This window comes from Hippocampus zosterae, chromosome 6 (assembly GCF_025434085.1).
Source record: "Hippocampus zosterae strain Florida chromosome 6, ASM2543408v3, whole genome shotgun sequence".
Taxonomy (NCBI): Eukaryota; Metazoa; Chordata; class Actinopteri; order Syngnathiformes; family Syngnathidae; genus Hippocampus; species Hippocampus zosterae.
The window spans coordinates 13,397,070-13,412,076 of record NC_067456.1 but is presented as its reverse complement, the minus strand read 5'-3'; the positions used below and the strand labels follow the sequence as shown (position 1 = coordinate 13,412,076).

At 45.0% G+C, this 15,007-nt stretch overlaps 1 protein-coding gene across 10 annotated transcripts in view; it reads left to right on the top strand.

The window, feature by feature from the left end:
- Positions 1 to 15,007, top strand: part of ank1a (ankyrin 1, erythrocytic a) — an 82,736-nt gene that overhangs the window by 57,866 nt on the left and 9,863 nt on the right. For 7 of the 10 annotated variants that reach the window (XM_052067719.1, XM_052067720.1, XM_052067715.1 and 4 more), the window contains 17 exons: positions 897 to 1,017; positions 1,160 to 1,238; positions 1,664 to 1,776; positions 1,854 to 2,078; positions 2,264 to 2,418; positions 2,496 to 2,707; positions 4,966 to 5,170; positions 5,301 to 5,397; positions 6,095 to 6,323; positions 6,399 to 6,527; positions 6,607 to 6,726; positions 7,209 to 7,293; positions 7,469 to 7,543; positions 7,743 to 7,874; positions 7,977 to 8,129; positions 12,569 to 13,208; positions 13,582 to 13,927. In XM_052067719.1, the coding sequence (XP_051923679.1) occupies positions 897 to 1,017; positions 1,160 to 1,238; positions 1,664 to 1,776; positions 1,854 to 2,078; positions 2,264 to 2,418; positions 2,496 to 2,707; positions 4,966 to 5,170; positions 5,301 to 5,397; positions 6,095 to 6,323; positions 6,399 to 6,527; positions 6,607 to 6,726; positions 7,209 to 7,293; positions 7,469 to 7,543; positions 7,743 to 7,874; positions 7,977 to 8,129; positions 12,569 to 13,208; positions 13,582 to 13,927 (3,116 nt within the window). The remainder of the gene's footprint in view (positions 1 to 896; positions 1,018 to 1,159; positions 1,239 to 1,663; positions 1,777 to 1,853; positions 2,079 to 2,263; positions 2,419 to 2,495; positions 2,708 to 4,965; positions 5,171 to 5,300; positions 5,398 to 6,094; positions 6,324 to 6,398; positions 6,528 to 6,606; positions 6,727 to 7,208; positions 7,294 to 7,468; positions 7,544 to 7,742; positions 7,875 to 7,976; positions 8,130 to 12,568; positions 13,209 to 13,581; positions 13,928 to 15,007) is intronic. The other 3 variants (XM_052067717.1, XM_052067716.1, XM_052067723.1) reach the window with 2 other exon arrangements.

The following is a 15,007-nucleotide window of genomic DNA, read 5'->3' as shown; positions in this document are numbered from 1 at the left end:
CTCCATTTCAAGCTCGTCCTCTCCATTGTTATCTTCTGCTAGCTTGTCTGTGCCGGTGTTCACTGTGGTCTCCTCTCCAGTTTCTCACCGCCATGTGCGCACAACTCATTCACTAATTCAAATGTCTGTGGTATGAGAGCAACTGTGGGTGAAAACAATGTTATCTAAAATGATGTAATAGTGTTGTTGATGTTGGTCTAATCGTGGCTAAATTTTGCATCACTGAGCACTTGTGGTAGGCTTGATAAAGTCTCAGTATTATAACCTGACTGCAACTTCCTTTTACCCTCTTCTTTGTATTTACAAAGCTCCAATGTACACTGTTAGGATTCAGTTGTAGCAACTACTATTTCATTATAGCATGTATTATATTAAACACTTTTAAGTCTTATATCAATGCTGGGTCATAAAGTTAGTATTAGTATTTAGTATTTTAACTCAAAATGATATTTTTCATTACTTTTGAACAAAAAAACAATATGGTCATGTTTTGGAAGGGTAAGTAATGAATATGACTGACATTAGATTTCTATGCCGTCCTCTCTGTTCTGAAGACTTTGTTTATCGTAATCATCTTAATATGTCAACATTCTTGCAATCTTGACCACATTCATCATGCCTATCAATTGATGAGGCAATGTTTCATCCTTGAAGTGTTCGTTGTGATGTTACTACTTGCATGAACAAGATCCACGTCACTCATGCATCATCTCATCCGGTTTCCATGATGTCTAACCCTTCAAACGGCTGATTAACACCTTGCCCTCTCTCTCTCTCTCTCTCTCTCTCTCTCTCTCTCTCTCTTTCTCTCTCTCTCTTTCCCTCTTTCCCCTTTTTGCGGTTTGACCAACCTGACCTCGGTCTGTTCACTCTCGTTGGCATGTTGTTGTATGAAGGAGAGGAGCTACTGGGGACAGAAGGGGCCAGGTACATGAAGATGGATGACATGAAAGACCATGATGACGATTTCCTCTCCCCCAAGAAGTCGCTGGAGTACGAGAGAGGGCTGGGCACAGCGTAAGGGGGCTGTGGGAAACAGGGGACAGAGCAAAACCGGATAGCAGGGGACTCGACTTGGATTTACTTATGAAATAAAAACACTCGAGCACCAGTGAAATAACCTCCATCTGAAATTTTGTGTTTGTTTCTCATTCAACAGAAATTACTCGCCAGCCATTCCCAGGATTCCCCGCGTTTCACCCGAGACTGTGATCCTGAAAGAACACGAGCTCGATCAGGTTGAGCACATGCATGAATTGGCCGTCACATATTTGACATGAGAGGATCTTTTTCATCTAAATTCATCACTAATTCATTCACAAGGTCACTTTGCATACTCGCAATCTGCTTAAATGTCTTTTAATGACGTGCATCATTTTATAGTGTTGGACTCCTTTGAAGGTCCTTGGTGTGGCGGTTTGCATTGATGTAAAACTGTACGCTATCACGGAACTTTCTTTGCTGGTCGTAAACATTCCGAAATGAATTCCACTCTGACAATGTGAATCATGACATTACCCACCAAACATAACATTTGAAGACATATTTTAATGTTAGATTTTGGGGGGGATTATGTTTAGTTCTGTCTGCGTCTACTCTTTGCATGTCAAACATATTGCAGCGTTGGTTTACCGGTTTCATGATCCGTTTGTTCTGTCTGCAGCACACTCCACTTCCACTGCCAAAAGAGTATGATGAAGACTCGCTGATTCCCAGCAGCCCAGCAACTGAAACATCCGACAACGTCAGCCCAGTCGCCAGTCCCATACACACAGGGTCAGCTCAACACAACGTTTGACAACCCTAATCTGTGATCAGGGTGTGAAAAGAAATTCTATGTTGTCCGGCGACAGGTTTCTGGTCAGTTTTATGGTGGATGCCCGAGGCGGCTCAATGCGAGGCAGTAGGCACAATGGTCTGCGGGTCATTATTCCCCCAAAGACCTGTGCGGCTCCCACCCGCATCACCTGTCGCCTGGTGAAGCCGCAGAAGCTCACAAGTCCACCTCCGCTTGTGGAGGGAGAGGGCCTGGCCAGCAGAATCATCTCCCTCGGCCCAGCCGGCATGCAGTTTCTTGGGTGAGGACGTAATTGGTCTTCCTGGTTGCTTTGTTTTAGCCAAAGCGGTGCAGAGCAGGTGGACTGGGGTATCCCACCAGGATATGTTGGATTTAAAATTGTTCATCCACCCACCACACACGAATAACAAAATACAATGACGTGAAGAAGTTTTCATAAAATAATGTTTTAATGTCATGTGACAGGCCAGTGATCGTGGAGATCCCTCACTTTGCGGCTCTGAGTCATGGTGACCGCGAGCTTGTGGTGCTGAGGAGTGAGAATGGATCTGTATGGAAGGAACACCGCAATCGCTATGGTGACGAGGTTCTTGAAACCATTCTCAATGGGATGGACGAAGGTGAGAATCTTTCCACTCTGTGTGCATGACTACAGCCTGATGCACGATCATTTCATTTGGTCATTTTCTTTTGTCAGACTTGGAAAGTCAGGAGGAACTTGGGAAGAAGCGAATTCGCCGCATCATCTCAACTGATTTCCCGCTTTATTTTGCCGTTGTGTCACGGGTCCAGCAAGAGAGCGACCTGATTGGGCCTGAGGGGGGTTCCTTGACGAGCAAACTGGTGCCGCTGGTCCAGGCCACATTTCCCGAGACGGCGGTCACCAAGCGAGTCCGGCTGGGACTGCAGGTGAGATGGGACGATGAGGAGAAGGAAGGAAGGACGACAGAATCATGAAAGAAAAGCCTGTTGGATATATTCGTCCCCATGTCCGCTATTGCCTTGCATGCTTGTGATTTTATTTTGCTGTCACCATCACACAGTGCATGCACTTTGCACCTTTATCCTAGTAAGCTACTTTGTGGCCTTGTGTTTTTTTTTGTTTTTATTTCTCATTTCCTTACTCATGCACTGTATGGACATACTTTGGGGGACATTTTGGGGATGTAAAAATGGAAGAAAATGTTTTCTTCATCCAGAATTAGTGTTGGATGTTGGATGTTGGAACTCGAGGGCATTCTGTGTTATGATTGAGTTCTTCTCCTCAATTCATCGTGGCCTCACTTTGTGCACTGGGACATATTTGTGCTGCAACAGAAAATGACACGTCCAATCGGTTTCAACAAAGTTGGAAGCATAGAATAGTGTTCTAAGGGAAATAAGATTTGTATTGACCCAATACTTATGTCCATATATTGTAATATATATATATATTTTTTTTTCCTGGTCATATATTCCACTATTGTTCTTTCTGATTTTGATTTCAAGTATTTTGAAAATAGGTGGAACACGTGCAGGAGACGTGTCCTGACAAAAACTTGACCTCTTTATTGGACCTTGAATCTCCTGTATGTGTTTGCTCACTCCAATGATCAGATGGACAGGACACATTGGTGTAAATTTAAAAACACCAGCTACACAACTGCAAGAGTAGTCAGAAAATCTTGTTGATCATTTTATTAGAACCGTGTACAGTGTAACTTAGAATAGATTTATCGGTCCAATTATCTGATTCATACTGTTGGGTACAAAAATTTTAATATGAGAAATCTAATTTTAAATGTTTTTTAAGCAGTACAGTAACCAACCTTTTCTTTTCTTTTCTTTCTTTTTTTCAAGATAGTATGGAACAAATGATCAGATTTCTGAAGTGCAATTTTTTTTGTCTGGGTTTTTTAATTTTGTCCAAATACTGATGAACCCAAGTTCACAAATATGACTATAAGGGAAAGCAATGTCAGTTATATATATTAATATAATGTCTGAATATTTAACAGTAAATAAATGAAATGATAGACTAGGGATGGTCAACTGAAATGATGGGGCCACAATTTTTCGTTAGCGCACCTGCGGGACCGCATCAATCCGCACACATCCTAACCAGATCTATGATAAAAATGTAATTTTTAATGAGAACAAAATATGGCTTTTTTTTAAACCAACTTGCAGAAGAGTACCATTATTGTCATATATTTTGACTTTCAAATACACACTGAAAAAAAAAAAATAATAAGCACATACTGTGATTTCCTCCCACTCCCCAGTGCAAAGGCCTCTCTTGCATAAAAATTCCCATTCAAAGATGGCACAAAAGTGCTGATTTGTCAGAAGCACACCTCTGTAGAGGACCTACACTTTGTACACTCGTTTGAAATGAGAGCCCCACCGCCACCTACTGTAGTGAATGTGCAATTACACTTTATTTTAATACAGGGGGAAAAAACATGTTCCCTGGGTTTGCACGCAGTCCCCCTGACATTACACCGCACCCTTGTCTGGTACTTAGCGTGAATCCCTGAATACTACTGTACCATATGTTTTTCCAGCATGTTATTCCAATCCTCAATTTACCAGTCTGGCTAACTCACCTGTGTGAACAGTGTAGTGTAGTGCAGTAAAGTTGGTCCTTAAAGCGTTCCCTCTCTAAGAATGGACGAGGGCCACAAGTTGCCCATCCCTGTGATAAACACATCATGTGCCTAGTGTCAGTTAGACACCAAAATGTATATATGGATAGCCTAATGAATTATTCCTAACTTAAAACCACCACTCATGTTGTAAAATCAATAGGAAAATGGTAAACGACTGAAAATAAAACGAATGCGGTTCAAAGTTTCAGCACACACTCTTAAGTTTAATGTTTATGTTTCTGTTTTGTTCATGTTTTATGTTTCTTCTTTGTTGGCAAAATCTATACAAACCTTTAATATCAAATCTCACGGAATAAAAATGTTTTGTATCACACAGTTTGGTTTGATTTTTGTCTATGCGTTATTATAAGCAATTTAGTTTCGATTTCTGTTATTTACTCTGTTCTCATGTTTTTCCCTTCTCATCTTGCCTCACGTCAACTCATGACTCTCTCTTGCTATCCCTTCCACATTTGCACATTGTGCTTCATCACCGTTGTGGTGTTCCACCCCTGCATCACTGACGTTTGACCTCAGGCTCAGCCCGTTCCAGATGAGTTGGTTGCTAAGCTGCTTGGTAACCAAGCCAACTTTGGCCCCGTGGTGACGGTGGAGCCTCGGCGGCGAAAATTCCACCGACCCATCGGCCTTCGCATCCCCCTGCCTCCGTCCTGGCGGGAGAGCCCCCGGGACTCCGGGGAGGGGGATACCACCAGTCTGCGCCTGCTTTGCTCTGTCATAGGTACTTCATGCTCCTTCTACTTGGCAGGAGAACTGGTTGTTGGTCTGCGCTTTCAAGGAACCATATATCGGATTGCAAATATTTTGATGCGATATCTGTATTCACCTGGGTCTCATCTTGTCCTTCTCAGGCGGGACAGCTGCAGCCCAATGGGAGGACATCACTGGCACCACTAAGCTTGTCTACGCAAACCAATGTGCCAGTTTTACAACCAATGTATCTGCACGGTAAGTTGACTTGGTTGCACTGCATGCACCCGCCCGTACCCACGGGAGACGACATTAGAGCTGGAGCTCTAATGACATCTTCAAAGAACAGATAATGCTCATTTTCTTGACCATAAATGTCAAGCAATCCGGCCCGGTAGTCCAGTGGTTAGCACGTCGGCTTCACAGTGCAGAGGTACCGGGTTCGATTCCAGCTCCGGCCTCCCTGTGTGGAGTTTGCATGTTCTCCCCGGGCCTGCGTGGGTTTTCTCCGGGTGCTCCGGTTTCCTGCCACATTCCAAAAACATGCGTGGCAGGCTGATTGAACACTCTAAATTGTCCCTAGGTGTGAGTGTGAGTGCGAATGGTTGTTCGTTTCTGTGTGCCCTGCGATTGGCTGGCAACCGATTCAGGGTGTCCCCGCCTACTGCCCGAAGACAGCTGGCTCCAGCACCCCCCGCGACCCTAGTGAGGATCAAGCGGCTCGGAAGATGAATGAATGAAATGTCAAGCATGGTTCATTCAGAAAAAAAATAAACTTTCCAAAAGCTTTATTAGCTGTACAGGAAAAGTAATTGACAATTCAACATCGTTAACTGAGCCCTGCCATGATTTGTTAGAAAAAAAAATGCTGTTGTTTATGCCCCTCTAAAAATGTTGCTAATTGCCGATATAAGCATGTATATCATCAGCTTTTTTTTTTTTTGGTGCCTCAAAGGTTCTGGTTGGCAGACTGTCCTCGTACAGCAGAGTCTGTCTCCTTTGCCAACCTTCTCTACAAAGAGCTGTCAGCCGTACCTTACATGGCAAAGTTTGTGGTTTTCGCCAAGATGAACGAGTTACGCGAAGGCCGCCTGCGCTGTTACTGCATGACAGACGATAAGATGGATAAAACCCTGGAACAGCATGAGAACTTCACCGAGGTGGCCCGCAGCAGGGACATTGAGGTCGGTTGGTCAAAACTGGAAAAGCATCGCTTCACAACACACGCTATTTACGAATCTTACCGACTCCTCTCTCAGGTAATGGAGGGAATGCCGCTTCACCTGGAGTGTTCCGGCAATCTCGTACCAGTACGGAAGGCCACCCAGCAGCCTCGCTGCTTCAGCTTCCAGGCCTTCAGAGATAACAGACTTCTTGTCTCTGTTAAGGTGCCAACATGTGCAGTGAAATTGTCCTTGTACAGCACGAGAGTGTGTCTTCATTGCTCCTTTGCTGCTTGTGTGCAAGGTGAGAGATAGCAGCAAAGAGCACGCTGGTTTCCTGTCTTTCCTTCGCAAGACCACCAAGTATGAAGACAGTCAACATGTGTTGTGTAACCTCAACATCACCATGCCTCCATGTGTCAAGGTACAAATCAGAGCCAGCTCGCTTCTCTATCTGTCTATGGCAGTCGCGATTGTTCTTAGAGGGAAGCTCGGCATCCTCACCAAAAAGTGGTGAAATATGTACTGCCGTCTGGATATTTTATTGACTAAAAATGCGCTCGAATGACTTCAGCTTTTATTCATAATCAGCTACTGATGATTATGAACTTCCTTCTCATTGCCCGCTGCACCACGGTGCTTTCCACAGCCGAACGCTGAGCGACTACAGCTTCAGTGGGCTGTGCCATTTCGCGAGACTGGCCATACATTGGATAAATGCGGGGCTTTATCCCGCTTTTGGCGTCTCTGGGGGTCTACAGGGCGGACGCTCAGTTTCTGCATGATGATTGGATGATCTGTTTGAGGCGGAGCTGAGCTTACCCCCTCATTTGAATGACCAGCACCCGCCAGTGTGTCTTGTCGAGATCTTTATACCATGTTCACTATTGTGTACTTGATTGATAGATTATTGGAAGTGAAGACCGCAGACGAACTTTGACCCCGCTGGCTCTAAGAGAAAGATACAGTGCTCTCAATGAACCCGCCATGGGTAGGAATCACCCAGTCCAATTTCACACGTTTCGTCAAAAATGATCTTGCTGTGAAATAAGTTGCTTCAAATTACCTCGTTTCAATATCTTTGTGGTAACACTGCCAAATAAACTTACAAAGTAAAAACCGCCAATTTGGGTTTTTTTTTTTTTGGTCACATGTGCAACTCGCAGCATCAATGAGCGCCATGGAGAGGACTGAGCTAAAGATGGCCGTGATTGCGGAACAGTTAGGACTGAGCTGGGCCGGTAAGTCAACAGAAATGTCGCGCATGTTGCTTTTCGTCTTTGAAAACCAACTGTGTTCACCTCGTCTCATCATCATGTCTCCCTCTGTGCTGATTCAACAAACTCAAAATTGTTTAGGTGGATAGCGGTCATCCCTCTGTCCGCATGGGCGGAAACAAGGTTCTCGTAATGCGCTTATCTTGCGATTCATTCTCCTTAGAGTTGGCTCGTGAGCTTCAGCTGAGTGTGGATGACATCAATAAGATCCGCGTGGAGAATCCCAACTCCCTGCTGGAGCAGAGTTCTGCGCTACTCAACTTGTGGGCAACTCGTGAGGGCAAGAGAGCCAAAAGTCCGTGCAGGCTGCTCCAAATCGCTCTCTCGTCACATTCACCGTCCAGCTTCCGATTGTCCTGACAGTCCTCTGTTTATGTGTCGGCTTGCGCCGCTGCAGTGGAGACCTTGTATGCGGCCCTGAAGAGTATCGACCGCATGGACATCGTCACCATGCTTGAGGGCCAACCGGCGCAGCCTCCCCGACAAGGATCTCGTGAACTCGGCAGACGGCATCATGAGAGGGAGCACCTCTCTCCTGCCATGACCAATGGTGAGTGCTCCTCAACAAGCTTGACTGTGTACCATCTTACCTCCCTCCCTTCCATCCTCTGAAGCCCTCTCCGAATCCCCCTCTCTTATTTCCCTGCTTATCTAATGCGTACGAATGCCGCCTTGAGACTTTTGCAGGATGTAACCGCAGCAAAATGCTCATGGACTCAGGACACTCCTACTGCCATTCAACCCCAGTCGGGCCTTCCACTACAAAGCATTTATTTACACTCGTTAGATAGATCTTCACAATCTAATGAGATCAAGTACAAGAATTGTCTCCGCAAATGTTTTGATAAGCTGCAAGCATTCACCGCCGTCTTATTCCTGCTTCATATTGCAGCATGTTGTTGCACATGATGCAGACCGTTCATCGATCCCAAGTGTTGCCTGACTAGCAAAAGTCAGTACATCCGGTGGTCCTTTACTCCCTTTTTCTTGTGGTTTCGTTCACACGTGCCTTCCATCCTATTGACTCCATTTTCACCGGTGGAAAGTTGGCCACTCCTGCCTGTATCCGATGTCCGACAGGCTGCTGGCGCAATTGTGTGAAAAACGGAGGCAATGTAACGAGATGTAACCGTGCAGCGGAAACCAAAGCCAAAGAAAGGAAGAGATCATTCAGATCACATCGAATGATTGCCATCCCGTCGTGTCCCATTTGCCTCCCAAATGCATTTTCTGCTCTGTCAAAGTAATTGTCATTAAGAGCGATACAATAAAATGAAATGTTTTTTCTTTTTTCAAAACGGTTATTACAAGCAATTACTTCCCTCTTAAATTAAAGTTATTTTTATTTTTAAATAGATCAGGTTGAGCATACTAGACTAATTTTTGACTTCATGGAGATCTTGTGTCAGGGTTGTGTCAGTAGGTTCTAAATTTATGCCTAGTGCAAGTGTTGTGCGAGGTGCGGATCGCGTCTTTTGACATGAGCGGGAACGGCAAGGATGCAAAGGAAAACACGTTCTTTTAAAAATATCCATCGATATTAGGTGGAAGTAAATTTAAAAAATATAACTGCAGGAAATGAGGGTGCTTGCTTTACTTTTTGTCTGACGATGTTCCTGCTCAGAACCTTCACAGTTAAGACAGTCGAAAGTACATAGAGAGAATAAAATGTACCCTCTGATTCTGGAGAGACGTTGCAGTTTAATTTTGATGAACTCGTCATGCCCGATGTAGCATGAAGTTTCTTTTGAACCAATAATGCTGTTGGTGAACTGAATGTCATTTTGGAAGCCCTGTTGTCCTTCCCTGTGAATCTGTCCTCCTCTTTTTCTGTGGACATGTCATTTGCAGCCTCACTCGTCCTCCTCCTTACTGATCTCCGAACTCCGACCTCCTGCCGACCTTGTGTTGACCTCTGACCCATATTTTTTCTTTGATTTACTTGCGACGTTTTCGTGCATTTTTCTTTTGCGATTGTTTTATTTCTCGCCCTTTTTTTTTTTGGTAAGAGTCTTGAAACTCCCACGTTTGTAAGTGTCCGCTCTGTGAATGATTCACATCACACAGTCTGTGTGCACTCAGTGGCCAATGGGAGAGGGGAGGTGACCCTCGCTCTCTCCCCTACTTTGCTTCTATGTTCATCACCCTCTCCTTTCTATTTATTATTCCCCCCCACAATGTCCTCCTCCTTGCCCAGCAAGCCTTGCATGTGCATGCCTCCCCTGCATTTGCACACTCATAGTTGCATTTGAGCCGAACGAGTTAAGATCTCTAACAATGCATTGAAACTGGATCTCACGGTTACCTTTGCATGGCATGACTACGGTGAATGTTCCTTTCTGTCCTCGGAGGTCTTCATATGGGGGGGTGAAAAAAGGTGGCGAACCTTTTTTGTAATCAATGGCAAGAGTCTGTTGTCTTCATGAATGAATGTTATGCTTTTGTGATTGATTCACCATTACGGGTGACCATTTGATGGAGTGTTTTGTGTAACCAATCAAAGTGTTGTATCGTGTGTAGTATCGCGTTGGTTTCAATTTCATGTTGCACCTCCTCCCCCACTCCAGACACCTCATCCACCCCAACTTTCAATACGTCCTTGTTAATCAATTTTTGTATTTGAGCCAATGCTACTTCACGTCCTCCCATCAGTGTGTCATGTCATCGCTTTATTTCTGTATCATATATTTACAATACCGTGCAAAAGTATGGAAAAAAAGATCATTGTTAGATTTGTTAGGGAAGGCAATGCAAATTTTAATGATATTTTACACACAAGGTATCCCTTTGTGTAACACTCAACCAAAATCATTTACAAAAAGAGCAGCTCAAGGCATTCAAAGGCAAAGCAAAGGGAAAAGCAGCTTATTAACAGAACACACAATGACAACATTTAAATGCATTTACCGTAGATTCAAAGACATTTACAAGCTCAGGAAGGAAATCATATTTGTCAGTAAAGAGAGAGTCATTGGGTGACGATGCGAATTCCAGTAGTGTTTGATAGTGTGAGGAAGGAGTTCAATCCAGCAGCGGGCGGGACCCGAGTTTGGGCAGACCAAGTTAAAATTAGCCTCCAGATTGTGACTACAAAGTAGTAAAGCATGTTCCAATGATGTCAAAGTGGTTGAATGAATGAAATTAAATGTTTGCGGCACACCCTAATCTCGATCCTCTGGTCCGGATCCAGAATGTATCGTATTCCCTTGATCCGGGCACCGTGTGCCTTTCTTCAAAGTGTGTGGAAATCTTTAATCCTGCAAAATCTGTCTTTATATTAGCAGCTCATTTAAATAAGAAAGCAAGTGAGACGTTTGCACAGTAATGTACATTTCCCATCGGTTTCACTGGGTTGCCTTCCAGTCTTAAGTCTGTTATTGATCACACAGTCAACTCCGTCTGTTTTGCAGATGTCATTTTTCCAGTATCTTTTGATTTATTTCCAGGAAGCGGGCAAGTTAGATAACTACTGTACTGTATGTAATATGCTGAATTGCAGATTGCTGGGGAACCCCCCCCCCCCCCCCCCGATGACCTCAAAAAGTGGTCTGATATTTTGTAATACAGAGAAATACAGATACATATACTTTACGACCTTTGCTCCATTTTTACTGTAAACTATTAGCGTCAACATTGGGAATGGTAATTACATTCCTCTTAGATTTCCAGTCACAACACGATTGCGTGTAAATGTAATTGCACATGATCACGGTGTGAGGCCCTTTAGAATGAGTTTCACATTTATTCGACCGAATGCAATGAGCAACAGGCACTTGTCACTGTGATCACAGTGCAGCAGTTTGGAGTATGAGAGTTCGTGTAGCTTGTAGGTCACAAGGTGGTTGAGGTCGCAAGTTGTCTCAGATGTCTGCTGCACTCTCAGCAGTGCTTGAGCATGAAGCGAATGAAACGCCGACCCTTATCTCTTGCTCGTTTTCTGCTGTGCACGAAGGCCTGGTTGTGGGAGGTGGGGGAAGGGGAGGGGGAGAATTCTTCCCGTTTCACTGTGTGCTCTACGTTCCACTTTGCAGCCTGTTTACTTTGCCCAGGGCAACTTCAACAAATTCACCCCAGTTCATCATTTTCATGCCGATTGCAACGTGTGTTCAAGTGCAGTTCCAGTCTTATTTTGAAGAACAAAACAAAAGGAAAATAAAACTTCTGCTCCTGTGCTTTAAAACAGATGGCCTGCCTTTCCGTGTACAGTATGTTTTTCCCCACATGTGGGAGTGACCTGAGTCCAAAGCCATTTCACTAATTAATGCTATTTGACTATTTTAATCCTGAAAATTGTCGCTACATCGGAAACGCCACCTCTCCTATACTTAGAAGCTTAAATGTTTTCTCGCGCTCTCATTAGGATTGGATCAAAATGGTTTGAGGCCAGACAGTGTGTGTGTGTGTGTATGTTAATGAGATAGCTTGCATGCATGTTCTTTAGCCTGACAACAATACTAACCTGAGCGGGGTTGAATGCATGCAGAAGTGTGACGGCGATTTTGTGTGTCTGGATGAGAGGCACGTGACGCGAGTGGGTTGATTCCCGCATGTGGATGGATTTAACGGCTCCATTTTTGGGGGGCTGTAACCGCTGTCGTTTCCCCACAGGTGGCAGCCAGCAGAGCAGCATCAGTCTCAAGTTGGCCTCAGTCTAACCTTGTTGGTCCATATGTGTCTGCTGCTGCTACTACTGGCCCTCCCCTCCTGTCAGCATTTGACAACCCTCCCCCATCTTCTAAATATCCATGCTCTTTTCCTCGATTTCCTCTGCACTTTTATTCCTCTTTGTCTTGGCTCATTCCTGTGTTCGCTTCCTACTCCTTTACAATTTCCTCCCCCTTCAGCTTCCTCTACCCCTCCCCAATTTGCCAAGCTCCCGGGCAAAGGGGCACTCTCCCCCTCCCAGGCTCCCGGTACCGCGACCGTGAGATGGGGAGCGAGGTGGTGGGGGGGGCGGGTGTCAGTGTGCTTCTCTGTGTGTCGCTCCAGGTTATGGGCTGGCGCAGGATGAGCTTCTGTCACCGGCCTCCATGCAATACAACCTGCCCTCGCCTCTGGGTGCTGAGCCCTACTGGCAGGAGGTCTCCAGCCTGGACTGCGCGCCCATCGCCACCACAGAGGAGGACACCCTCATGGAGATGTCAGACGTGCAGGTGTGGCCCTCCGGCAACTCCCCCTCCCTAGTGCCTGTGGAGGATTCCTCGTTAGAGTGCAGTAATGCCGACGACTCAGAGGGCCTGCTCGGGTTGCCCTATGGAAGTCTGGGTCGGCCTGCCAGTCGGGCTAGCGCCGCCAGCGCAGGGGGCGTCGTGCTGAGCAGCTCGATCGAACTGCCCGAGGACGATTCGGAGATGGGTGTTGACTCGCTTAGCACCGCCACGCCGGCCTCGCTTGGCGGTACCATCGCTGGTATCAATCTTAACGGACTGAACGATGGGCAGGGGTCAGAGGCGAGTTCGGAGATGTCGGCCGTCACCAGTACAACTGGTGGCAATGGAGGAAGACGAGGAGGAGGAGGGACTCAGAGTTCAGAGGAAGGGCTTTCTCTTGTTGCAGGACAGCAAAGGTTGTATGCCCGACTCAGTGAGTCACCCGGTCTCACCTGTGTTGCGGATCGTAATGGTGACAGGTGAGTTTGACCCCGCCCACCCACATTCATCACGCCAGCAAAACAATCGGCTTGTCAAAATACAATTCACATCTGACGTAAGGTCCATTGTGCCTGACGGCTCATTCATACAAACTATTCTAAACGACGCCATAAAAACACGCTAGCAGGCTCATTTCAAAATCTTCACCAACATGGTGCCCGCGGGCACCAGGGAGCGCCCAAGGACCACATGAGTAGGCAACAGGCCTGTTCTAAAAAAAAAATCTCACTGGTGAAGTCATCATTTGAAAATGTTAACATTTGCAAAGATTTGTAGAAATAAAAATGCAGCGTATTGTTAGAATTGTATTTTGGTGTGCATGAACCTTGAGTATGTGCTCTTCCTTTTCAGGTCATCTAATGGAGGAAATGGAAGTGGAAGCAGCTCATTCATTTCCTACCTCCAGGAACAGACAGGTCAAGGGTGGATCCCAGTCACAGACCCGCAGACCTGGGTGGCCAACCAGCCAAAATCTAGGCAAGTCATTGACACCATGATATCGTCTTGCTGCAACGCCATGGACGGAGACCAGTCCCATTTGTCCCAGGAGGCTTTGCTGCAGCCTGTGAGGGACATGGGACACTCTGAGAGTTTACGCGGGCACTTCCGCGGTACCCAGCCGTTTGAGAAGGGTTTGGGCTTCCCCCACAGGGCCCCAGAGCTGAGGGCCTGGGATGACGTGCGCTTCAAAGGACAGGTGAGCAAACACCGGGCAGTACTGCTAGCAAGCATGAATGGGAAAAAGGGGAAACCAATTCCTCGTTTGGCCTTTACTTTAAAAGTGCTTCAGCAAATCTTCTGCAATTATTTGTGTGATTCTTCCGATGTAAGCATAAAAGCAGTGATGAAAACAACTTTTCACATTGTTTGGCGGTAGTATTCAACTTCTAAAAAATATATACCGTTCTGCTAGTAAAAACTGACTCTGATCATCGTTTATTTTTGCAGACAGGCATTCTCCAGCCCTTGTACTGGATCTCATTAGCTTGCAAGTGTAAGCTGTGACATAGCCCACTTCAGTTAATACCGTAAACGGCCCGAATGTAAGACGGCCCCGATTATAAGACGACACCCTCTTTTTCAAGAGTCAAGTTTGAAAAAAGACTTTTTGAACACCAAATTAATTTTTATGCCGAAAATAATTACAGTACACCTGAAACAAATGATTATAACAATATATTTGAGGGAAAGTTAAATGTTATTTTGCCTCATTCAAATCTTAATATCTGAACATTTAAACATGTAAACTAAAGTGCAATCACATTCATAAATGAATGACTTCTAATTCTTGAAATGTAAATTACATCGTAACTTCTCCTTAGTTGCTGGTTAACCTGGCCGATATTCGATCCACTTTTCTCCAGATTGTCCCTACGTTTCTCCATTTTCTGTTATCTCTTCTATTATTTTCTTCTCTTTTCTTTCTTACCGCTATTTTTTATTTTTATTCTTCGTGACAGGGGTTCACTTTGGCCTGGGGAGTCAAGTTCAGCATTCGCTTCAATGATATCTGGCGCCATTTAGCGTCGTGAATGGGTATAATGTCTAGATCCCGAATATAAGACGACCCCCACTTTTTCAGTCTTATTTCAATGCAAAAAAACACCGTCATATATTCGGGCCAATACAGTATATGTCAAAATATAAATATTATTTTTCTCCACACGCAAATACTGAAATTAGCAAGATGCTTTCAAATCTGATTCACAGCTGGTATATGTGGATTCTCAGTCCAGTATATCTTAATTTTGTCTAAGACTCATTAGATTCCTCACTC